The sequence below is a fragment of the Muntiacus reevesi genome, chromosome 2, assembly GCF_963930625.1.
Source record: "Muntiacus reevesi chromosome 2, mMunRee1.1, whole genome shotgun sequence".
Classification (NCBI taxonomy): Eukaryota; Metazoa; Chordata; class Mammalia; order Artiodactyla; family Cervidae; genus Muntiacus; species Muntiacus reevesi.
Genome location: NC_089250.1, coordinates 140,948,619 through 140,974,250, shown reverse-complemented (window position 1 = coordinate 140,974,250; position 25,632 = coordinate 140,948,619). Strand labels below are relative to the sequence as shown.

Genomic DNA, 25,632 nt, shown 5'->3' with positions numbered 1-25,632 from the left:
TCCTACAACTAATAAAAGCATCACAAGATAGCTTCTGATATAGAAATACTGGTGTATGTTTACATATATTTAAGTATTAACACAGATATTTTCTAGCTCAGACAACTAAGGAGGTCTAGAAGCAATGATGTTCTAGTACCAATGAGTATACCTAGTACTTTGCTGTCTTATATAATTTTCCAAATAAAAGAAACAAGGAAGAATGGATCAGTTCAGTTGCTCAGTCGTGTCCGACTCTTTGCAACCCCATGGACCACATCACGCCAGGCCTCCCTGTCCATCCCCAACTCCCGAAGTCTACCCAAACTCATGTCCATTGAGTCGGTGATGCCATCCAGCCATCTCATCCTCTGCCGTCCCCTTCTGCTCCTGCCCCTAATCTTTCCCAGCATCAGGATACGTGTATATTTACGGCTGAGTCTCTTCACTATTCACCTGAAACTGTCAAAACACCGCTAACTGGCTACATCCCAATGCGAAATACTTTTGGTGTTTAAAAGAAAAAAAAGAAGTGAGGATTCCCTGGAGAAATCCAAGGCTGGGAGAGAGAAAGCAAAGACAAATGTGGAACAGTTTTGGGGGCCAAAAAGTAAAGAAATGATAGAAACATGCTTAAAAAGATGAAAAGCCAACCAGAATGGGCTTTCAACGGACAAATCTAAAACAACTCAAACTACAAAATAAATAATGATTGTAATAAATTATAATCCAAAAAACAAAATAAGAATTCGTGAGTCAATACTGACAGGAAAACAACAAAAACATAAATAGAGAAGGGAAACATCTCCCTTACAGTAAGATTTCAACAAACAGAGTTCGAAGAAATAACAGAATTAGGAAAGCATCATTTGGTAAACATCATGATAGTATTTTTTTTTCACACAAGATTAATCAATTGACACTAAAATTATGATTGGGAAAAAACATTTACAAAATCTCAAAGTATGTCTCCACAAGATACCTATCAAGCACAAAAGGGAAAAAAACAGAAACCCTCCAGTAGAGAAAACTTGGCAGATACAATCTTAACCACGTGGTCACAGTAAACATCACCATGTGCTTCCTGATATGGTGCACTAAGGATGATTCTTGCCAAACATGCATAATCTGAATTCAATTACAAGGAACCACGAGACAAACTGAGGAACCAATCGACAAATCAAGTTGCTAGCATTCTTCAAAAGTGTCAACGTCATGAAAGGCAAAGAAAAACAGAACTATTAGACTAAAGGAGACAAAGCAGACAGGACAACCATATACCAAAGTGTGGGCCTAGACTGACTCCTGGACCAGAAACATGACTTTACTGGGGTAACTGGTGAATTCTGAAAGGTTTTCAAATTATAGCACTTTATCAATGTTTATCTCCTGATTTTTATCACTGTAATGTGGTTACATAAGACATTATCATTTGGGAAACCTAGGTAGAGAGGAATTTATTATTTCTGCAAGTGTTTTATATGTCTAAAATTATTTCAAAAAGAAGCTAGGAAAAAGTATAAAATCCTCATAAGTGTATAGTACACAGAAAGCTTTTTGTGTATATACTTGGCGTATATAAGCACTCAAAACAGTTAGCTATAATATTGTAATTCTCCAACTTTATTATGTCTACTGACTTCTTAGTTATCCATTTAGTACATATTTTAGAGTATCTACTACATGCCCAACAAACAGGAAAGGAAGGAAAGAAGGGAGAAACCAAGTTAAGGCAGGCAGGTAGAAAGTCACTCATTAACAGACTCCTAGCACAACTGAGACTGGCTATTTCAAATATACTCATGCCCATTTACACTCTTATTCTCTTCCTCTTCCAAACTGAGTAATTTCGAATACTACTTAATTCTTACTCTACCACTTTCCATATTCATGTTTCTAGCTTTGTTTCGCTTTGTAATCAAAACCATGTACTCTAAAAATATGGGTCAAATCCCAGCTATGCAACTTTGCCCATAACTTAAGACTCTGATCCTTGCCATTTCTTTCTTTGTAAAACTGGGATGATTTTAATCAACTTTATAACTAACTTTATAGGGATGTTGTTGTGAGAATTAAATGGGAACAAATAAAAGTAACTGGCACACAGCAGGTGCTCAAAAAAAAGTTACTTGTCTTTCCCATACAAAATATATTTTCTAACTGCTGAAGTGTAGATGAACAATCATTTTACTAATTTCTAGGTAAGTCCCTGTTATATTTTCCAAAAAGGCAACTTCATATTTTTCACTAGATATTTTTAAAGTGTTAGTTGCTCAGGTGTGTCCAACTCTTTGCAACCTCATGGACAGTACCCCACCATGCTCCTCTGTCCATGGAATTCTCCAGGCAAGAACACTACAGTGGGTTGCCTTTCCCTTCACCAGGGGATTTCCGTGACTGACCCAGGGATCAAACCTAGGTCTCCTGCACCGCAGGCAGATTCTTTGACCAACTGAGTCACCAGAAAAGGACATGTATTTTTGAAAGTAAATGTAAATAATGTATTTATTTTATCCATTCTAATAGTCAGTATCCAATGAAAATCCAATTAAAAACAATTAGGAATAAACTGCATCACATTCTTAAATATCAGACTAGTATTTCTAACAGATTTTTCAAACATTACCTGACATCTCACCATGCCAACCTCAAATCAAAATTCTAATATTGTGCTCTATGCTGCCACCTCTTGGCTGTTAACCACTCTCTCCACATACTTCTTTCATTTTTGGAATCTTATGGGTTTCCCTCATAGCTCAGTCGGTAAAGAATCTGCCTGCAATGCAAGAGACCCGGGTTCAATTCCTGGGTCGGGAAAATCCCCTGGAGAAGGAAATGGCAATCCATTCCAGTATTCTTGCCTGGAAAATTCCAGGGACAGAGGAGCCTGGCAGGCTACAGTCCATGGGGTCACAAGAGTCGGACATGACTTAGTGACTAAACCACCACCACCAAAGTCAGCCAAGTCTCAACCCAACGTAGGTACAATTAACTTCCAGATCTACTCCTTCTCAGATAAGATGCACAAATGTCTGGAAAGAGTTTCAACACAATCACTTTAAATCTAACACAACATAAAGCTATGTATTTGACAAGTCATGTTTTCTAGGCTCTCTCTATTTTCAAATACATAGACATTATGGCTGTCTCCAATAAAAACAAATGCCAAAGACAGGTAGTGAAATGTCTAATGGAGAAAACTAGCTTTCCCAGATCTAGCTGGCCTTTCAAACATTCCTTCTAACTAGAAAACTAACTAAAAATTATAGAACTACAAACAGTAAGAACAGCTGCTACATGGTTAAATGCTACATGGTTCCATGCCTTGCTATTTTTGTATTTTCTTCTAAAAATATTCATGAAATATTTTAACCTCATATAGCAATGGAAACTCAATCATATTACAAGAATATACTGTACTCTATTATTGAACACATTATATTAGGAGGATTCCTCCTAATCCTCTTCTGAAAAAAAAGGTAATCAATCATTGGCTCCTTCTGTATTACCAAAATGCCTATTAAATAATTTGCTCAATAATTGGTCACAACATATATGCATGTACACACAAAGACACACAGTTTAAAATGATGAACTTAAACTTCATTGGTAGCTGCTTAATTTTCCAGTCTTTTCCAAACCACAATAAATTGCAAAACACTTTACTCATTAATTGAATAAAAACAGACTACCCTGGATAGTCACAGCAATAATTTTTTCATGTACTTAAGCAAGAAAAAGATGCCATAAAAGAAGAACATTAAAATGCTCTTAAATTAGCTTTGATTTTAAAGCAGCTTGCCAACAATGGTAAATAATGGTAGAGTGGCTACATGCAAGGGTGCAAAAAAATGTTAAGTCATGGTCCATGGTCTTCAGAAGTTGACAATGTAGTCAGTAACACAAGATTTAAACACAGAAAAGGATTAATAACAGAAAGCAGAATATCAATTGACAAATAATTGGTGTAATATTCACTACAACAGTGTGAAGAGTTGAACCAGCAGTAAGAGCAGAGGTATACCATTTATAAGAAAGGGGAGTTAAGGTAAGAGTAAGAGCAAGCAGAATTTCAAACTTTAAAGAACAAGTGCAATGGCCTAGTCCAAATGGTAAAAGCATGTTGTTTAATATAAATGATCAGACCAATTTTGTGTAGAAGACTAGTAGTATTGGTAAGAGAAGTGTACCAAACTGGGAGGGTACTGAGACTCTGAGCATTAGGCTAATGAATCCCAAAGACAACTGTAAGTCACCAGAGACTGAGTGCAGGTTAACATTTCCATACTACTTGAAGGGTGAGGGTTAGGGGAAGGTCGGGAGACGCGTTTAACCATGAACCAGTGTTTAACACACTGACAAAAACTGAGAGAGAAGTCATTGCTTCAGTAGCCCAGAAAAACACTAATGGTCTGAACTGCGGTGATGACTGTGAAAAGAGAAAGAATGATACTCAATACAAAGAACTGATACAACCTGGTCAGTGATTTGAAGTCAGAAGTATACAAGGAAAAGTAAGGAATTAAAAATATTTCCAATGTTTTAAACATTTCCATGGAATAGAAATACCATGGAAAGAAACATAAGACTGTAAATCATTATAAATAATTTCCAACAACTGAAATGTCTAAACCAAAATTCTTTTTACATTTAACACAAAGTAATAAAACAAGAGAAACCCTAAAGTACAGCCAGTTTCTACACCTGAATAAAAACAGCATCCATGCACAAATATTATGAAGAAACATAAGACAGCATAAACCATAGTCCATCCTAAGTCTACATGAATTAATAACTACTTGATCTAGGTCCTTGTTACTGTATAAATGACTCCCATTACACAAATTACCATACATTTCACATTTAAAATAACACAACAGTTTGAGACCTAGTTAATTATTCTGTCTAGTGAACTACATGAATACAGCAGTGCATGTTGGGATACAGATTTCTCAACAGACTGATCAACAGACTAGAAACAATCTAAATCGCTAAACCAAGTTACTATCAAATCCTTTATAAATGAACATGGAATATGTACTCCTACAAATCCTCCAACAAAGTAACCAAGTTTTTGGGAAAATAAAATCTATAAAATACCACACTAGACCAGTTTCACAAGTTTCTTGGTTACCTTTACTTTATCTCTTCTCAAGCAACAGAACAGACAATTTTCATCAAAAGTCCAATCAGAAATGCTTTCAGGTTCACAGTCTGCAAAAATAGTAGGAATAACAAATTAATAGTCACAAAAGAGGGTTTTTTAGGAAACATATGAGAACTAATTTAAAAAATTTTATCTGGTTTAACTACAGCAAAAATATAGGCTCCTTATCTGCAATAATTGCTCACTAGCTAACATACCTTATTCATAAATATATTTGCATTATCACAGATAACTACATACAAAAAGATGCTTCCAGGGGCATAGTGTCATCCCACATAAAAGTGTGAAAAAAAAGGAGAAGGAGACGGGCTTAAGTCACCAAGATATCATTTATGTCACCAGGAAGGATTTGAAATACCAAAGAAAGATTTTGAATACCTTTAAATAAACTGAGATCTTTTAATAATGCAGGTCCAAACAGCCCTTCAAGAATACTTTCAAACCCTGAAAGGATGAAAAAAATTCATTATTACAATAATATTCCCTACATGAATTTTAACCTAGTTGCATGAAAAAAATGATGGTGCTTTCTTTCCATTCTCAAGGACCTCCAGATTATTATTGAAAGGATGCTGAGGAGAGTGTCAATGACCAATCTAAAAGGAGCATTTGCATTTTTGTCAGTGATTAACACTCAATACAAATTCACAATCCACTCAAAGACAATACAAAACAACAGTAGAAATAACCAATGAAGGCATGTAAATTCATGAGGTCTCTTACCATCTTACAAAATTTCAAATACCTCTTTACATAAACTTTCAAACTTCATTTTAAGAGGTACCTTTCCCAAAAAGAGTCAAACTGCTTCAAAATTTTCAGTATTCTGGGTAATCTAAACAGCATATTTATGAATATGAACTGAGAGTTAATAGATTCTTCAATCTAAGTTTTTTAAGAAGGAAAAGCCTCACTGAAAACAACATTTGTATCACAAAAAGAAAAAGAGCTTTGTCATTAGTTCACACTGTCACAGTAACTACTGGGTTCCTTTATGAACCATTGATTATACATACAAAAAGAGAGAGAAAGAGAATTCAAAGATACCTATACATAGATGTTTAAACTATTATCACTTTCTATCAGTATAAAGTAGAAAATGAAAACAAAAAATAAAATAAACTTTTCTAATTTATTACCTCAAATACCAATGATTAACTCAATGAAAAACAAGTTAAAAAATATCTTTGTCACCTTAATGTCTTCTATGGGTATTAAGAGTTAAGGAGGAAAATGCAAAAGAAAAGCAAACTGTACCTTCATACAACACAAAAAATAATGGGTTAGTGCAGCAGTTCCCAAACTATATGTATCATGACCTCATTTGAAGCTCAACTAAGTAAAACAGGAGGTCTATAAATCCATGTCCTTTAAGCATGACCTTAAGAAAGAAATAAATGGTCTTGTGCATTCAATGTACACACAACTTTTCAAATGTACAGAAATATTATTGTAAGTAAGAAAATATGTAAGTTTTACTGAATTCCTGGTAGTTTGGGTCACTATGCATTTTGTCATATAATCTGATTATCACCTAAGGGTTTACAATTTTTTTTTTAATTGTTAAAAAGTACCCCCCATGTTCAAAAGTGAGGGAACCACCAATTTAAAATCCTATAGCCTGGTGGGCACACGAGGCCCACAAACAGGGACGTTTCCCAGCCACAAATACAATCATCAGGAAAAGTTTAGAAAGTAAGGGGGTAGGAAAGATGGTCCCAAGAAACAGTATCTTATCTCCTTATAAGAGTAACATTGTAATGTAAAGGATTCCTTTGTCCTTAATATTGTCATCATATTCAATACGGTAAACCCTAGAGTTTGTACGTCTACACTGTAGTTACTTGACTTTCCTGTACTATTTTCATGATTTCTAGATTCTAGGTTTTTCATTTATTAACAATCAGTTGTTTTTCAACTCTCTTTTGTTCTTCCCATCAAAATTATTCCAAGGACATTAGCAAAACCAAACTACCCATTCAAACAAATGGGAAATATATACCCTGTTTATTATTTGCCTACTATAATTAAAACACTGTTCACTTAATTACTATGTCCTCTTTTCTCTACACTAGGGAGGATAAAGTGTTGGGCTAAGGTTTTTGAGGGTGGGGAGGTGGTGGTGAGGGAATGAGAAGGAACTGCTAGGTACTGCCTGTCTTGGGTCTGCAAACTAGGTATTTTCAACACTAGCTTACAAAGCAAAAAAAAAAAAAAAAAAAAAAATCCTGTAGCCTGCCTCTGGAGCCCTCTTACTCCCAAAATGGATTTCTAATTTCACAAATATTAATGAAAGTGTTTCAATATCTGGCAAGTACCAAGTACACACTGCAAATAACTAAAGGGGATTATGGGTGGCTCTCATTCTGAAGAGCAAATCTAATATGCCTTCACCTGGATTTATACGAAATAATAACAAATTCCAAATGTGTATGCTTAGTATAAATGCTTGAAAGGGAAAAACATAAATATAGCAAAAAATAATACTAAGGAAGAAAAAAAAAAATCAAAAGCCTTGGGAGGTAAAATTTTTTAAATTACAAAAGATAACAGAATTAGAAAGGATAGTAAGAACATCAATAACACAAAAACACTAACAAAAATTGAATCACATTATCAAAGAGCAGGAAAAGGGAAAGACCAAAAATAATCAAACAAGAAAAAAAATCTGGTTATAAAAGCAAAGGTTTAACCACAACTAATTTTGATCAGAACAGCAACTGTAAACAAGTCACTACTCTTTTGCTCATGTCTGCAACAATACATTAAACCACACAAACACTGATCAGACACCGTTAAGTCATATTTTGCCTACTCTGCTTAACTGAATTTAATGCCACTCAGTTTTATTAATATTAAATATTGAATTTAGCAGTTGCATAGCAACAAGGAATGTCTCATGTGCTATGCTTGACATTAACAAAAGGCAAATAAGAAAAGAATAAATGTATTCAAAATTTATACCATGATCTCATATAAAAGCCATGAAGATCAACAACAAAATGCCAAGGAAAATTAAATACATAATGAAAAAGACAGCTATGTCATTATGTTCAATCACCAGGGCTTAAAACTCACCTGTATGCAACATATTACATGTAAAGAAATATTAATAATTTTATTGAGCATGACTACTGGCCAAAGAATCTGTATCCAACATTGCAACTGGAATGAAAGCCAGTCTCCAATCTCTTCTCACTGCAACCTGAAGACAATCATTGTGTCTTCAGACTGTCTTTCTAAAACACTACTTTAACAATGTACCATCTGTTCAGCAAAACCACACTTTGTTTAAAAAACAAATCCCAAATTCCTAAGTCTAGCAATCAAAACTATTTATAATTAATAATTTGACCCTAACCTACCACTGACAGCCTTATTCTCAAAACTTTCCCGCTCATTATCACAGCTCCAATCAGACTGGCATTCTAATGTGATCAATCATCTATCATTTCTGTCCTCATATTTTCTGAAGCCTTTTCATTTCATTTCTGCCCAAATATATTATCTCCATCAAGGCATTCTTCAGTTTATTCAACAAAAAGATATTTGCTTATCTAACATACATTAACCAAAAGCTTGCCACCTATCAGGGACAGTGACAGGCACTGAATAGGTAGGCAATGATGAACAGACATAGTACCCGCCCTCATGGAGACTGGGTTTCCAGTTTCCTCATTCTCAGAATTCACATTACCACTCCCTCTCTTTTAAGTAAATGTTAATTGCCCTATGTTTCCTCTCTCCTATTAATATCACATGCAAAGCACTGTCTATGTAAGTATTCTGTAATATAAGATTTGTCATAGGCTATCTAAACCCAGCTTCTGTTTTTCTTTCCATATGTTTACGTCCTCAAGGAGATTTAAATATGCCAAGAAGGTTAGGAAGGAAGGCCTTCCTGTTTCCCACAATGTTCCTCTTATAGTAGGGTTCTCTGGTTTTTAGTTTGATTTTAATAACCTACCTCTCAAAAACAAAAGACAGAAGATTAAAATTTCTCACATATTACCCTCTTCAATCTAAATCATAGTCTCATCTCTATTTCTAACCAAAATGGGAAAAGCAGATTATGAAAAGTAATGAGAGGAATGTATCAAATACACAGCCAACTGAAGTAAGCAATAGTCTGTACTTCTGAAATAAGAAAAATATCATAGATGGAATGAAAAAATGGTTCACGCGTCCTGGGAATCTTTCCTGAGAGAACAGGACAGTGATTATCAGTCCGAGAGACAATTTTCACATCAGGGTCCCTTGGATATCTTACAAAGCTTAGTGCCTGGTATAGAAAAAACAGCACAATCTTCAATACAGTATCATTATTTTATAAAATATCAGTTCAAAGGTGCTTGCTGGTAACAATCAGCAACTAGTATCTTAATATACAAAAAGACTGACTGATAGTATCTGGAGTTTTTTGCTTAAAACTCAGGGTTTTAACTTGGGAATACCACACTTACCTTCATTAAAAGAAAGCACCAAAATGAATAATTAAAAAGCACCAGATTACACAATTTTTATACTCAATCCAAAGGAATAGAGGTAACTAAACCCTTTTTAATCAATGTTTTGCTACTTTAATGTGTCTATCATACAACCAAAGCAGTCTGGATGAACTTCTACAGGTAATGAGCAAAAACCAGGCTTGTCTTCTCTAGGTAATTACTCTAGGCAATCTGCCCCTGCTGGACAACTACACTCATTAAAACTTCTTCCTCTCTCCCTGAGCATCTGCTCCCAACCCACACTCTGGGAGGAGCACATTTGCTGGCTCACTTACCATGCTGAGAATCACCCAGCACAAAAACTGATGAAAAAATCTGATCAGACATACTGAAGACAAACATAACCCACTCAAGACTAATAGCCCAAACTGAAACAGAATTAATGAAGAATACTAGAGGGTGAAAAAAATTACAAGTAGTGTTTCTATTGAAGCCAGGGAAGAACAGCATTTAAAACAAAAAGCAAGCTGCTCCAGAAAAGGAGTGGAGAATATGTGTTTGTGGAGGAGAAAAACAGAAACCCCAAACTGTCAAAATAACCAAATAAAAGTATCAAATAGAAAAATATACATCAAATCAGCGATTTTAAAAAATTCAAGAAATGTCCTCATAATGAATAGTAAATCTGAAGACAAAGAAATCATGTGAAAAAGATTAGAGATGAGAAGGAGGCCAGGATATTCAGTATCTGTGAAAGAGGATTTCCAGAACAAGAAAGAGCAAAGAATAAAAATTTTCAAAAATTAAATTTAAGAAATGGGGGTGGGGTGAGGGGGGAAGACGAGAACAAAAAGAAAACTTCCTGATGTTGAATACTGTTTTGCATCTTCATAGTTAACATGTTTTGAGAAGTACTGGGCAGAATACTCAGGGGAAAAAAAGGCATATTGATACATGTAACTCTCCTGGCAGAATATTTGAATTTCAAAAATAAAAGTTCAAAAGCTCCAAAATAAGGGGAAATTTTTACTTAATTTACACAAAATAAGAGGAAAGAGATTCAGAATGACAGTCATTTCATCAGTAAAAGTAAATGCTAAAAGTCAATGGAGCTATGTTTACAAAATTCTGAAGGTTAAAAAAAAAAAACTTTTAAAGCCAATCCATTATTCACAGATATGGATAAAATAAAAATACTAGATATGCTCTGATTTAAAAAGTTAAGACATCCATTTACTCTGGGTACCAATAACAGTTAGTTAAAGTAGTTGAGCTAAAATAAAAATTCCAGAACAAAGACCTCCTAAAAATGACAAACACTTTAAAAAATAACAGTGTATGGCTGAGTTCCTTCACTGGTCACCTGAAACTCACAACACTGTTAATCGGCTATACCCCAATACAAAATAAAAAGTTAAAAAAAATAAATAATGGCAAGCAATGAACCAGTAAAACTAATAGTTAAGTATAAACACTTTTTACTAATACGAGGAGATTCAGTTTAATACAAGAGATAAAGAATTCTTTAAATAAACACAATATAATTTTTTAAATTAATGATTTAGGAATAACATCCCAAACTATTACAAAAATTCTTAGGTGAAGAAGATTAAATAAAGTATGCTTAGATCAAGTGTGCATGCAGGATGAGGGAACTATTTATAATAGTCATTACTCTTTGATGTTGATAAGAAAATGTAGGTTTAAAATAAATTTGCTTTAGAATGTATGGATAAAGCTGAAGCATTTCCAATCACCAGAGGAAATAAAGAACAAAGAACAACTACAAAAGGAAGTAAAATTTAAAACTAAACAAAAAGTAAGCATGCTAAACAAGAAACAAACAAAAAAAATTTCAGGAAAAATATCAAACATGTACATGTTACGATAAATATTAATCAATTAAATTAACTAAGCAAAAGAGAAAACAGTGACAGGGCAGAGCATGAGCTTCCCTGTCTCTGGTAAAGAATTTGGCTTCCAATGCAGCAGACACAAGTTCGATCCCTGGGTCGGGAAGATCTGGAGAACGGAGTGGCGAGCCACTCCGGTATCCTTACTGGGAAATCCCATAGACAGAGGAGCCTGGTGAACCAAGGGGCTGCTAAAGAGCAGGACACGACTTGAGTGACTAAAAACAGGGCGCGGTAACATGCGATTCGTAACAGACTCAAAGTGACGCAGCTATGTTAAACCAAAGAGAAAGGCACAGCTATGAGAAAAACATAAAAAGATAAGAAGAAAAGAAAGCAATAAAGATGGCAATCACAATCAGAAAAAGAATTATTCAAGGATAAAAGTATAAAACATAGATAACTAATAAGAACCTACTGTACAATAGGGAACTCTACTCAATGCTCGGTAATGGCCTATATGGAAAAATGATTTAAAAAAAGAGTGAGTATATGGATATGGATAACTGATTCACTCTGCTGTACATGTGAAACTAACACAACACTGTAAATCAACTACAGTTCAGTAAGAATTTAAAAAAGAAAAAAAGCATAAAACAAAAGAGTGAAGAATTTTTCTATTACTAAAGGGCTAATCTATTTCATGAGTGAAACTGATCTATGGTTTTCTTTCTTATATGTCTGGTTTGACAAATATCCTTCTAGAAAGAACTGAGATATATTTCCTTTTTTCCTACTTTCTGGAAGAGGTGACAGAAAAGTGGGAAGCTTTCTTCCTTAAAAAAAGTTGGGTAGAACTCAGGTGCTCTTGCCTGGTGCACTGGGAGGACCCTGAGGAGTCGGGTGGGGAGGGAGGTGGGAGGGGGGATCGGGATGGGGAATACGTCTAACTATATGGCTGATTCATGTCAATGTATGACAAAACCCACTGAAATGTTGTAAAGTGATTGGCCTCCAACTAATAAAATAATATTTAAAAAAAAAAAAAAAAAAGTTGGGTAGAACTCACAGGTAAAGCATTCTGAGGTTATTCTCTGTTTTAACTATTATGTTTATTTAATAGTTATAGAACTAGTCAAGCTTTTTATTTCTTGAGTCAGTTTTGGGGAAGTTATATTTTTCTTTAATTTAAAAATTACTGGAATATGATTGATAGTATTTTCCCTTATCTTTCTGAAAGCTGCAGCAAAATATACATAATATAAAATTTATAATTTTAATCATTTTTACATTTACTACTGCATAAAATTTACATTGTTGGCACCATCACCCATCTCCAGTACTTCTTTCATTTTGCTGAAGAAGAAAACTGGAACTATATACTATATAGTGGAAGAGTAAATGTCTATTTGCTTCTACTCCCAGTCTTGCCAACTACCATTCTACTTTGTCTGTACAACTGCAACTACTGCAAGCACTTAAGTGGAATAATAGAGTATGTATTTGTCAGTTAGTTATTAGCTTACTTCATTTAGTTACTGGCATAATACCCTCATGGTTCATCCATCCTGCAGCATGTGACAGGATTTTTGTCTCTTTTAAGGCTGAATGATATTTCATTAATACACAGATCACATTTCTCCATTCATACATCTGAACACCGTAGTTACTTCTATGTTTCGGCTATTGTAAAATAATGTTGCTGTAAACCCCTTATTTTTTAACTCTCTTCTTTATCTGTAATCTTCATTTTCACAATATTATTTTTCTTTCCTCGATCAATCTTAACAGGTTTGTTTTCTTAGTCCCCCCTCCAAACTCACTTTTGACTTCTCTTGATCTTCTCTTTGTTCTCTGGTTCATCGATTTTTACTCTAAGTTTCATTATCTTTCTCTTTTCTGTGGGTTTATTCTGCTGTTATTAAGTTTCTAACTTAGGACAGTAGCTTAGTTCACTTATTTTCAAGTTTTCCCTTTAAAAAAAAAGTACAGGAGTGGTTTAAGAGAATTAAACCTTAACTATTTTACATTAAGAAGTAATCCAGGATAAATAAAATGCAGTATATCCGTTTTGTTATTGTTGCTTAGTCGTTAAGTCGTGTCTGACTCTTTTGCAACCCCATAGGCTGTAGCCCGCCCACCAGGTTCTGCTGTCCACGGGATTCTCTAGGCAAGAACATGGAGGATTGTCATGTCCTCCTCCAGGGGGTCTTCCCAACCCAGGGATCAAGCCTGCATCTCCTGTGTCTATTGCACTGGCAGGCGGATTCTTTACCACTGAGCCACCTGATGTATTGACTTCACCAGTATCATGGAATATCTTACAATAAGGATGAATGAACTTCAAAACATTACGCTAAGTGAAAAAGGCCAAAAATAACAGATCGCATATTGTATGGTTCTATTTTTATGAAATGTCCAAAAAAGACAAATTTGTAGAGATTAAAAGTAGTGATTTTCCTTGAGCCGGGAGTGAAAATGGGAATAACTGCAAACAGACATGTTTCTTTTCGAGATGATGGACTTATTTTAATACATTAGATTTGGTGATGGCTACATAACTCTAAATATAATAAAAATCAGTGCTTAAAACAAGTGACTTGTAAGGTACATAAATTATATGTCAATGAAGCTTTTAAAATAAGTATGCATATTTAGTAAATATTTACAATATTTTAAGAAAATTTGGCCTGTTAGCCTGTGTTGAGAATTTTAATTTGAAATGCAGAATTGAATAGCTGATTGAGGTCTGATTGCAGGCTGAAATCTTACTAAGTTTACATACTTTGTTACAATACATATACAATTTAAGAATAACAACACTGAAAGTATCTAAGAAGGTTTTGTTAAATCAGTATTTAAAGAGAAAATATAAAATTTTAAGTTTATAGATAAAAATGTTTTAAGTTAACTAAAATATTTGGAATAAGATCTATATTTTAAGAGAATAAGGTTTTAAGCTTAGAAATTTAAATAAAGTAAACACTTAAATTAGAAATGAAAGTAACTATATGTTATTATCTTTTCTACATACAAAGTCACCCTAAATCTCACACTTAATAACAAGAACCAATCAAGTGTTTTATATAGAACTCAGCAGTGTAGGGATACAGAGCAAATGTTGAAAATACATGCCCTGCCATTAAGACTTACACACATTCCTGGTACCATGCATATACTGACAACTCCAATCTCTTATCTCTTGCTCCAGACCTTATTTCTAATTGCCTGCTTCATATCATCACCAAGATACAAATACCTCCAAAAATCCAAATCAGAATCATCCTATGCCTTTTCCCTCACCTCAACCAGAGATGACTCTTGTGCTCCTTGCCAGGAAAACGGCATCACTAATCCCTTCCCAAGCAATTCGGGTTACAAATCTCAGTCAGTTCATGATTCCATTCTCTCCCTAGATCAGTCAGTCCTATTCACTTGAATTAGAAAAGGTCCATTCAAATCTATACTCTTTTCCACTCCTAAATTCAGGCCTTCACCATTTTGTACCTTAATAATTACAGTACATGTCACTCATGTTGATAATAATAGATATTAATTGAGCCCTTAGCTGGTATCAAACAAGCTAAGCACTGTATCAGGTACTTCATTCCCATTATGATAATATCTTCAGGGGAACACTGTAAAACAGATATTATTGCTATTACCTAATATATGTAAGAAAAAAGAAAATCAAAGCAGCTATTTTTTTTTTCATATAACTACAAAGACACAGACCCTCAGTTTAAAACCAAGCCAGTGACTCTATGAAGTCCAGGTTCTTCACACAACCTTCACACAACCTACTAATACATCTCTTAATTTTTAGTTCATCTGACTACTTAAAACATTTCCTACATCACCAAACCTACCAAAAACCATCCTTCACATTGCCATCAATTTCCATCTTTTCTCAGTTTTAAAAATCTCTGATGGCTTTCCACTGACAATACTGAAGACTTCAAATTCCTGGCTGGTATGCAAGATCACTGACGGTCTGTCTAGTTCCAAACCACCTTTTCTGTCTGTCTTGCCATTTTCTTTCTATGCTCTGGCCAGAATGATTTATCAGTCATTACACACATGTCAATTCTTCTATGCCTTTTAAGCACAGCAAGCCTTCTGCCCAGAATGTTTCCCTGCAACCCGTAATCTACTTAATTCTAAGGCATCCTTTATCTCAGTTCAAAACCTCAGGCAAAGTTAGGAACATCCCCATCAGTGCTGAAGTTGTACTACTAGAAAACTATACTTCAGTTTAAAAAAAAAAAATTGGGGGGGATTTTATCTACTAGATTTTTGAGCAAAGAACAGGAACCCATTCTTCTTTTTCTTAACATCAGCCTGCCTGTTCCCAAACTGCAGTCAGTGTTAGTTGGATAAATAAAAATATACCCTTCTATTTACCTCACAGGTTTAAGATTTTAAAATGACTCATTTTGTGAGTCTAGCATGTTGAAGATCCAAAGAAATAGAAATAAATGAAACAGAAGAGCAACCGATATCTAATGGAAAAAGGTTCCTGTATCTATGAACTAAAACCAGAACATAATTAATGGCTTGCTTTGCCGGCTCATGAACAGAGATGACAGGATACACTTTTGTGTGAAAAGCTGTAATCACAGAAAAGACAAATAAATTGAGAGAGATGAAGTCCTGAAAAACAGTGGTATTAATACATTAAGGAGGGAAAATACATCCTGAGTAGTTGGAACATTACCGAAATAATTTCATATAATTATATTTATATACATTATGCCATAAATGAGATTCCATGATGTTAAGTAGCCGAAATTGCAAAGGTAGAAAGTAACTAGGTCAGTTGGATTTAGTTCTTTGGAAATTCAAGGGCAGTTTTGGTTCATTTTTTCTGTTATATCAAACTGTCTTGGGTACAGTAATTATGCTAAAAAGAAGCCATTTAAATGCAAATCTGAAGTTGATTAGGAATGAGTCAATTACATCAGGAGTTCACAATCTGTAGGCCACAATTCCTTAGAGGAACTCAGTCATTATAAGGTCAGTACATCCACATGAGCACTGTTTGCAAATTAAATAAAAATGTGCTTGCACATACAGCCACTACTTTTCTAAATGCATTTTTTGCTGTGAACAAAATGCATTATTTCTTTAAAAAGCACTACTGAATTCATAATGGCCTTGGTATTACATATTTTCTCAAAGATACTAAAAATATTGTTTGAAAGTTCAGTAACTTCTTTTTTTTTTTTTAAAGTTCTGTTGTTTCTGAGCCCCTTGTCCTTGGTGGACTATAGATATTTATTTACTTATATTTATTGAGCACCTATTATGAATCAGTCATTACTGATGCAGCTATGAACAACACAGACAAAAGTTCATATCAGAACTCTAACTCTGGTAGAGGAAATAAAATATATAAATAATGATGACAATGATAATGAATAACATGTGGTAAAGATAAGTAAAAGAATTGGTCAAAGAATATAGCAGACTGGTGGTGGGGGTGGGGGGTGGGCAACAACTAAACCCCAAAAAACCATTACTGGTAACACTGAGAAACGCCGAAGAATAACTGAGTAGGGCGGAGAATTCTTAGGTCAGCAAAAGACTCTAAGAGGCTGAATTTTTGAGCACTGAATGAATTGAGTGAGCAAGTCATGTAGATATCCAAGACAAAGGAACGTTCTAGACAGAGGGAACAGTACTGAAGCAGTAAAGGGTATGAAGTATGGTATATCTGAGAAACAGCAAGAAAGCTGGTGTGGTCTGAGCAAAGTAAGAAAGTAGGAGATGAGACATATCTAGAGGCAAGATCACAAGAGGCTATGTGAGATGATTGGGATCTGAATTTAACAGAAATCAACTAATTTTATATTTGGGTAGTGGCAGAAGTAATATAATCAGATTTATATTGCTTAAGTTTACCAGGTGGCTGCACAGATAACTGATAATAAGTAAAGTATTATAATGAGACTACTAAAACAGCCTTCACAAGAAATAATGGTGACAAACCAGAGTGGCAGTGGTGGAGGTAGAAATCGGTGAAAGGATACAGAGTATAACCTGAGGATTAAACGAACTTGCTTTGATGATACACTAGTAGAATGAAGGAGAGAACACTTAGGCTTTATTTGGTCTGAGAACTGGGTAAATGGTAATGTAACTTTCTAAGAGAAGACTGGAGGAGAAACAAGTGGAACAGAGAAATTTAGTTCAGTTTTGGACACTTAAATCAGTTAAATCTGACTTCTCTCTTGGAAATGAAAGTGGGTGCATGCAGTAACCAACTGGATGGGTGAGTTTGAAATAGAAGACACTGGAATCAGGGATATAAAACTGGAAATCATGTAAGTATAGACAGAACTTAAAGCCTCAGAAATACATGAGATCTTATCTGGGCTTCCCAAGTGGTGCAAGTGGTAAAGAACCCACCTGCCAATTAAGGAGACGTAAGAGACATGGATTTGATCCCTGGATTGGAATGATCTGGAGGAGGGCATGGCAACCCACTCCAGTATTCTTGCCTGGAGAATTCCACGGACAGAGGAGACTGGTGGGCTACAGTCCATGGGGTTGTGAACAGTCAGACATAAGCGAAGCGACTTGGCACACATGAATGAGGGCTTACCCACTCAATGAGGGGATTAAAAAGGAAAAGAAACCCAACCAAAACTGGGCAGAAAACATAAACAGACATTTCTCCAGAAAAGACATACAGATGGCCAATAAGCATATGAAATGATGCTTACCATCATTATTTATTAGAGAAATGTAAATAAAAACTACAATGAAGCATCACCTCACCCTGATCAGAACTGGCCATCATCAAAAAGTTTATAAGTAATAAATGCTGACGAGGGTGTGGAGAAGAGTGTCCTCCTACATTAGTTGATGGGAGTGTATATTGATGCAGCCACTATGATAGGAAAACAGTATGGAGATTACTGTAAAAACTCTAAAAAATTAAGAGTTGCCATATGATCAAGCAATCTGACTCCTAAACATCCATTTGGATAAAACTCAAATTCAAGAAGATACATGTATGCCCCAATGTTCATAGCAGCACTATTTACAACAGCCAAGACATGGGAGCAACCTAAATGTTCATCAAAAGATGAATGAACAAAGAAGATATGCATATCAGATATATATATCAGTTCAGTTCAGTTGCTCAGTCATGTCCAACTCTTTGCGACCCCATGGACTGCAGCACGTCAGGCCTCCCTGTCCATCACCAACTCCCGGAGTTTACTCAAACTCATGTCCATTGAGTCAGTGATGCCATCCAACCATCTCATCCTCTGTTATCCTTTTCTCCTCCTGCCTTCAATCTTTCCCAGCATCAGGGTCTTTTCCAATGAGTCAGCTCTTTGCATCAGGTGGCCGAAATATTGGAGTTTCAGCTTCGGCATCAGTCCTTCCAATGAATATTTAGGACTGATTTCCCTTAGGATGAACTGGCTGGATCTCCTTGCAGTCCAAGGGACCTTCAAGAGTCTTTTCTAACACCACAGTTCAAAAGCTTGTCAGTTAGCTTTCTTTAGAGTCCAACTCTCACAACCATACATGACTACTGGAAAAACCATAGCTTTGACTAGACAGATCTACTCAGCCATAAAAAAGAACGAAATTTGGGGAATTCTTTGTGGTCAAGTGGTTAAGACTTCACACCTCCACTTCAGAGGGCATAGGTTCAATCCCTGGTCAGCGAACTAAAATCCCATATGCTGCAGACAATAAATAATACCGAGTTCTATTTGCTTTTAAAGAAAAAAACAAACAATGAAACTTGCAGCAACATGGTTGGACCTAGAGATTATCATATTAAGTAAGACAAAGACAAGTATCATATGACATTGCTTATAAGTAAAATCTAAAAGAAAAAAACAAATGAACTTATTTACAGAACAGAAATAGGCTCATAGACATTGAAAACAAACTCTTGATTACCAAAGGGGGAAGGGCGTGAGGGAGAGATAAATCAGGAGTTTGGGATCAGCAGATACAAACTACTATATATAAAATAAACAAGGTCTCACTGTACAGCACAGGGAACTATATTCAATATCTTATAATAAACTATAATGATAAAGAATATGAACAAAAGAAAAAGGAAAGGAAGGAAGAAGACTGAATACTAGAGCATTCCAACGTTTACCAGTTAGGAAGAAAAAGAGACTGAAAAAATATGATTAAGTCTTACTTATGGTTATACTTCCAGTATTTGGCAAACACACTGGTTTCAGAAGGACTCAAGAAACACTGCTGATCTGAACTATTGTATATAGCATGTAATTAAATGCACATTACACCACCCGACCTCTCATACAAGAGATGATTTTGAAAGGAAGCATCTTCCTTTTGATATAATGAAACCCATTTACTTAAACACATCTAATTTGCAAATTTAAAAAATCATCACTTTATAACACATCTCCAACACACTTTAATATACAGCAGTACAATAGATCAAATTTTAATCTGGACCCCACTGAAATAAATGTCACCATATTCTAGAAATTTTAAAATGACACTAAATGTTGAGCTAGCCTTCAGATTCACATATATACTTACATGTAAATTCTTAATAGTTTCTCTCTGCTCAAAAGTGTTCAGTGATTATCTAACGCATGTAGAGTAAATTTCAAACTCTGAAGTCTAGCTTTTAAATTCTTAAAGTGGACCTTTTCAATATACTCTCCCAATGTTCTTCAAGCACACTCAACTCAAATTATTCTGTTTTCCAAATTCACCTTGCTTTTGCTTGTCTGGTCCCTTGCCTCACCCTGTTCTTTGCCTAAAGTGTCCTCTCAAATTTCAAGTCGTGATCCTGCTTGGTCCTCAATGACACAGGTCAAAAGTTATCTTTCCTCCCAACTGACTCCCAGTACCCTTTGCTTTATCTATCCTGAATTTTCAACATGAATGCATCTGTTTTATGTATCCAACTGAATTTTACACTCCATGTTGTAATGTAATAGAAGGAATACTAGTACTCTAGGAAGTAAGAGACTGGTAGTTAAGAACATGGATTCTGGAGTCAGATTACCTGGGTTTAGATTTCTGACCGTGTGTTATAAGGTTTCTATGGTCTTGGGCAAGTTGTCTTCTTTATGCCTCATCTTCCTGGGCTATAAAATTGTTTGGACCTCAAAAAATTAAGATAATATCTGTAAACTATTTAGAATAGTATCTGAAAGCATAACAGAAGCACTGTATCATTAAATGAACTTCCCAGGTGGCACCAGTGGTAAAGAACCCGCCTGCCAATGCAGCAGACGTAAGAGATGTGGGTTCGATTCCTCGGTCGGGAAGACCCCTGGAGAAGGACACAGCAACCCACTCCAGTGGGCTGGAGAATCCCATGGACAGAGGAGCCTGGCGGGCTACAGTCCACAGGGTTGCAAAGAGTCAGACATGATGGAAGCAACTTAGCACATACAAAATGTTTGATAAAGGACGGGAGAAGGGTTGCATTTTGGTTTGTAATTCCTTTTTTCCCTTATGTGATTAAAAGATAGCTACATACAAAAATAATCATAAGTTTATGTTGATGAGCAATACAATGTGTAAAGATGAAATCTGTGACAATACAATGACAATCTAAAGTTGAGGGACACAGCTACATATGAGTCACATATTTTGTAATACTATTGAAACTAAGTCATTATTAAGATGTTAATTATATACCCCCAAGACAGACACTAAGAAAATAACGAAAACTTGCATGGTAAAAGTGGAAAAGGAATCAAAATGGTACACTAGAAAATATTTATTATATAAAAGGCAGTAAAGAGACTTAACACTTCAGTAACATGGGATATGTAGAAAACAAATAGCAAAATGGCAAACAGCTTCCTTATCAGTAATTACATTATATGTAAATGGATTATACACTCCAATAAAAGGCAGATAGAACAGATTAAAAAAAAAACACCCATGATCCAACTACATGCTATGTGTAAGAAACTCAACATTAGATCAAAGACATAAAGAGGTTAAAAATGAAAGAAAAAGCCCATGAAAACATCAAATGAAAGAAAAATGGGGTGAATATACTAACATTAGACAAAACAGATGTTAAGATAAAACTTGTTATAATAGACAAAGGACACTGTAAGTCAATCTACCAAGATTTAACAGCAACTATAAATGAAACATAACTTTTAAAAATTATGAATTACTGTGTTGTACACCTTAACTTCTATTATATAATAAAACATATCAACTACATGGATGCTTAGTCACTCAGCTGTCCAACTCTTTTGTGATGCTATGGACTACAGCGCACCAGGCTCCTCTGTCCATGGAATTTTCCAGGTAAGAATACTGTGCAACGTTCCAATACTCTGGCCACTAGGTGCAAAGAGCTGACTCATGGGAAAAGACCCTGATGCTGGGAAAGACTGAGGACAGGAAGAGAAGGGGGTGACAATGATATGGTCGGATGGCATCATCAACACAATGGATGTGAGTCCGAGCAAACTCCGGGAGATCATGAAGGACAGGCAAGCCTGGCATGCTGCAGTTCGTGGGGTTGCAAAGTGTCATACACATCTTAGTCACTCCACAACAACAAGAATATTGGAGTGGGCTGCCGTTTCCTCCTCCCAGGGATCTTCCTGACTCAGGGATCGAACCTGTATTTCCCACTCAGGGATGGTCTCCTACATTGGGAGGGCGGTTCTTTACCACTGCATTACCTAGGAAGCCCCTATATCAACTATACCACTATTTACAAAAAAAAAAAAAAGACTTAACAATTAAAAACGTATAAGCACCTAACAACAGAGCCCCAAAAATATGAAGTAAAACTGACAGAGTGGAAGGGAGGAAAAGTAACTGTAATAGTTGTGGACTTCAACACTCTACTTTCAGTAATAGACGAAACAACTAAGAGATTTAAGTTAGACAACAGTAAGGAATTCCCTGGTGGTCCAGTGGTTAGGACTCCACACTTTCATTGCAGGCAGCATAGGTTTGATCCCTGGTCAAGGAACTAAGATCCTGCAAGTCACACAGTGTGGCCAAGATAAAAATAAAGAAAGAAAATTAGAAAATACTTTGAGAATAATAATAATAAAAAAAAAACCCAATATACCAAAATATATAAGATGCCGCAAAAGCAGTGTTCAGAGGAAATTTTATAGCTGTAAACACCTACATTAAAAAAAAGAATTATCACTACTCAATAACCTAACCTACCAATCTTAAGAAACTAGAAAAAGAAGAACCAAAATGATAATGAAGCAGAAGAAAGGAAATAATAAAGATGTAGGTAAAGAGTTTTTGAAGCAAGAGAATAGAAAAATAGAGAAAAATCAGATAAACCAAAACCTCTTTGAAAAGATTAATGATAATGACAAACCTTTAGATAGAATGACCAAGAAGCCAAACAAAGAAGACTCAATTTACCAAAATCAGAAATGAAAGCATCACTACTGACTTTACAAAAATAGAAAGTATTACAAAAAATACAATGAACAAGAGTATGCAAGTAAGTAAGTAACACAGACAAAATGGACAAATTCTTAGAAATAAACCACTGAAACGTACTCAAAAAAAAAAAGATAGAAAATAAAAGTAAAGATATAAAAACAGTAATTTTTAAAACTTCTGACTTCAAAGAAAAGTCAAGGGTCACATGGTTTCACTGATGAATTCTGCCAGACGTTTAAAGAAAAAATAAAAATACCATCAGTTCTTCTTGAACTCTTCTAAAAAATAAAGGAATGAATACTTCCCTAACTCATTACATGAGGTTGGTTCTACCCTGCCAAAGAGAAAAACATCAAGAGAACTATAGACCAATATCCTTACAAATATAGATGCAAGAATCCTCCAAAAAAAAAAAATACTCGCAAACCAAATTCAGCAGTGTATTAAGAGGACTATGCACCATGGATTTACCCCAGAAACACAAGCGTGGTTCAACATATAACATCAAATCAATTGAAAAAAATCAAACACATATTAATAGAGTGAATGGGAAAAAGTAATACAATCATCTCAACTGACACAAAAAAGGCATCTGACCCCTTCCAACACCCTTTCATGATAAAAACACTCAAGAATCTAGGAACAGAAAGAAGCTTCTACAACCTGACTGTGAGCATCTATGAAAAATTCAGGACTAACATACTCAGTGGTGAAACATTTAAAGCTTCCCACTAAGAAGAGGAACAAGATAAGGATATTCACTCTGTTCGACACTGTCTGGAAGTTCTAGCCAAGGCAACTGGTAAGAGAAAAAGAAATAAAAGGCATCCAGATTGAAAAGGAAGAAGAATAACTACCTCTCCTCAGAGATATCATGATCTTATACATAGGAAATCCTGAAGAAAACCTATTAGACCTAATAAATTCATCAAGGTTGCCAGATACAAGAACCATGAAAAACTGTTTCTATTTCTGTACATTAGCAATGCACATCTATACACTAGTAATGGACAATCTGAAGTGAAGGAAACGATTCCATTTACAATAGTAATGAAGTGAGTAAAATACTTAGTAATAAATTTAACTAAGGAGGTGGCAGACCTGCATAGTAAAAAGTGCAAAACAATGTCAAAAGAAATTAAAGACCTAAATAAATGGAAAAACATCTTATGTTCCTAGATCAGAATACTTAATATTGTTAAGATGTCAACACTCCCCAAACTGATGTACATACTCAATGCAATCCCTACCAAAATTTCTTTTTGGAAGAAATTGAAAGACTAACCCTAAAATTCATATGGAATTGCAAGGGAGCCCAAACAGCCAGAACAATCATGTTTTGAAGACAGTTGAACAAAGCTGGAGGAGTTCCATATCCTGATTTCAAAAATTATTACAAGCCACAATAATCAAAGTGTAGTACTAGACTTCCCTGGTGATGCAGAGGGTAAGACTCTGCCTGCTCATGCAGAGGACATGGGTACAATCCCTGTCTGGGAAAACTTCATACGGTCAGAACAATTACGAAGCTTGTGTGCTGCAACTACGGAGGCCTGCACACCCTAGAGTTTGTGCTCCACAACAGGAGAAGCCACCGCAATGAGAAGCCCGTGCACTGGAACGAAGAGTAGCCCTCACTTGCCGCAACTAGAGGAAGCCTGCATAAAGCAACGAAGACCCAGCGCAGGTAAAAATAAATGAATATATAAATAAATTTTTAAAAAGAGTGTGGCACTGACACAAGGATAGGCATACAGACCAACAGAACTGAGAATCCAGAAGTCAACCCATACATCAATGGGCAACTGATTTTTATCAGGAATGTCAACACTACTCAGTGGGGAAAGAACTGCCTTTTCAACAAATGATGCTGTTTGACAGAAAGCAACAAAATTCTGTACAGCAATTATCCTTCAATTAAAAAATAAATTTAAAAAATGATGCTGGGACAACTGAATAGCCACACACAAAAGGTTAAGGTGGATTTCTGACCTCACACCATATAAAAAATTAACCCAAAATGTATCAAAGATCTAAATATAAGGTGGAAAATCAATCTCTTTAAAAAAAAAACAAAAAACAGAGGTAAATGTTGTGATTTTAGACATAGCAATGGATTCTTAAAACACCAGCAGCACAAGCAACAAAATTTTCAAATACTAAACTTCATTAAAGTTAAAAAGTTTTCTATGAATCAAATAAAACAGATATACACTACTATACAGGGAGCTCAATCCAGTGCTGTGTGACAACCTAGAGGGGTGAGATGGGGTGGGAGATGGGAGGGGGTTCAGGAGGGAGGGGACCTATGTATATCTGTGGCTGATTTGTGCTGATGTGTGGCAGAGGCCAACACAACATTGTAGAGCAATTATCTTCCAATAATTGTATTTTGTTCTATACTTCTCAATATTATACAATTATAATCTTTGATAACTAAAAAAATAAACCAAAGAAATAAATAAACCAGGATCTATTATATAACACAGGAAATTACAGGTCTTGTAATACCCAAATGGAAAAGAATCTCAAAAAAAACACATACACATATACACACACACATAATCAATCACTTTGCTGTATACCCGAAACACTGTAAGTTAATTATACTTCAATCAAAAGAAAATAAAAAAAGAACAGATACCAGAGAGAGTTCCCCACTTTCACTTGAATACAGAGAAAGGGCCATATAAGACCACAGTGAGAAGGCAGGCCACTACAAGCCAAGGAGAGAGTACTCAGAGGTTGCAAAGACTGGGATGAAGTG

The 25,632-nt window shown here is 35.3% G+C and overlaps 1 protein-coding gene across 13 annotated transcripts in view; it reads right to left on the bottom strand.

Moving 5' to 3' along the window:
* The window catches only part of LCOR (ligand dependent nuclear receptor corepressor), a 129,179-nt gene that overhangs the window by 66,644 nt on the left and 36,903 nt on the right, over positions 1–25,632 (bottom strand). For 8 of the 13 annotated variants that reach the window (XM_065923000.1, XM_065922998.1, XM_065922992.1 and 5 more), the window contains 2 exons: positions 5,525–5,590; positions 5,114–5,193 (listed from right to left, as the gene is read on the bottom strand). The exons of 3 other annotated variants lie outside the window; for them this stretch is intronic. Coding sequence is in view for 4 of the 10 variants with exons in the window: in XM_065922992.1 (XP_065779064.1) it covers positions 5,114–5,193; positions 5,525–5,590 (146 nt within the window). In the remaining 6 variants the exon portion in view is untranslated. Of the gene's footprint in view, positions 1–5,113; positions 5,196–5,524; positions 5,591–25,632 lie in introns of those variants that run through there. 2 more of the 13 variants (XM_065922997.1, XM_065923003.1) reach the window with 2 other exon arrangements.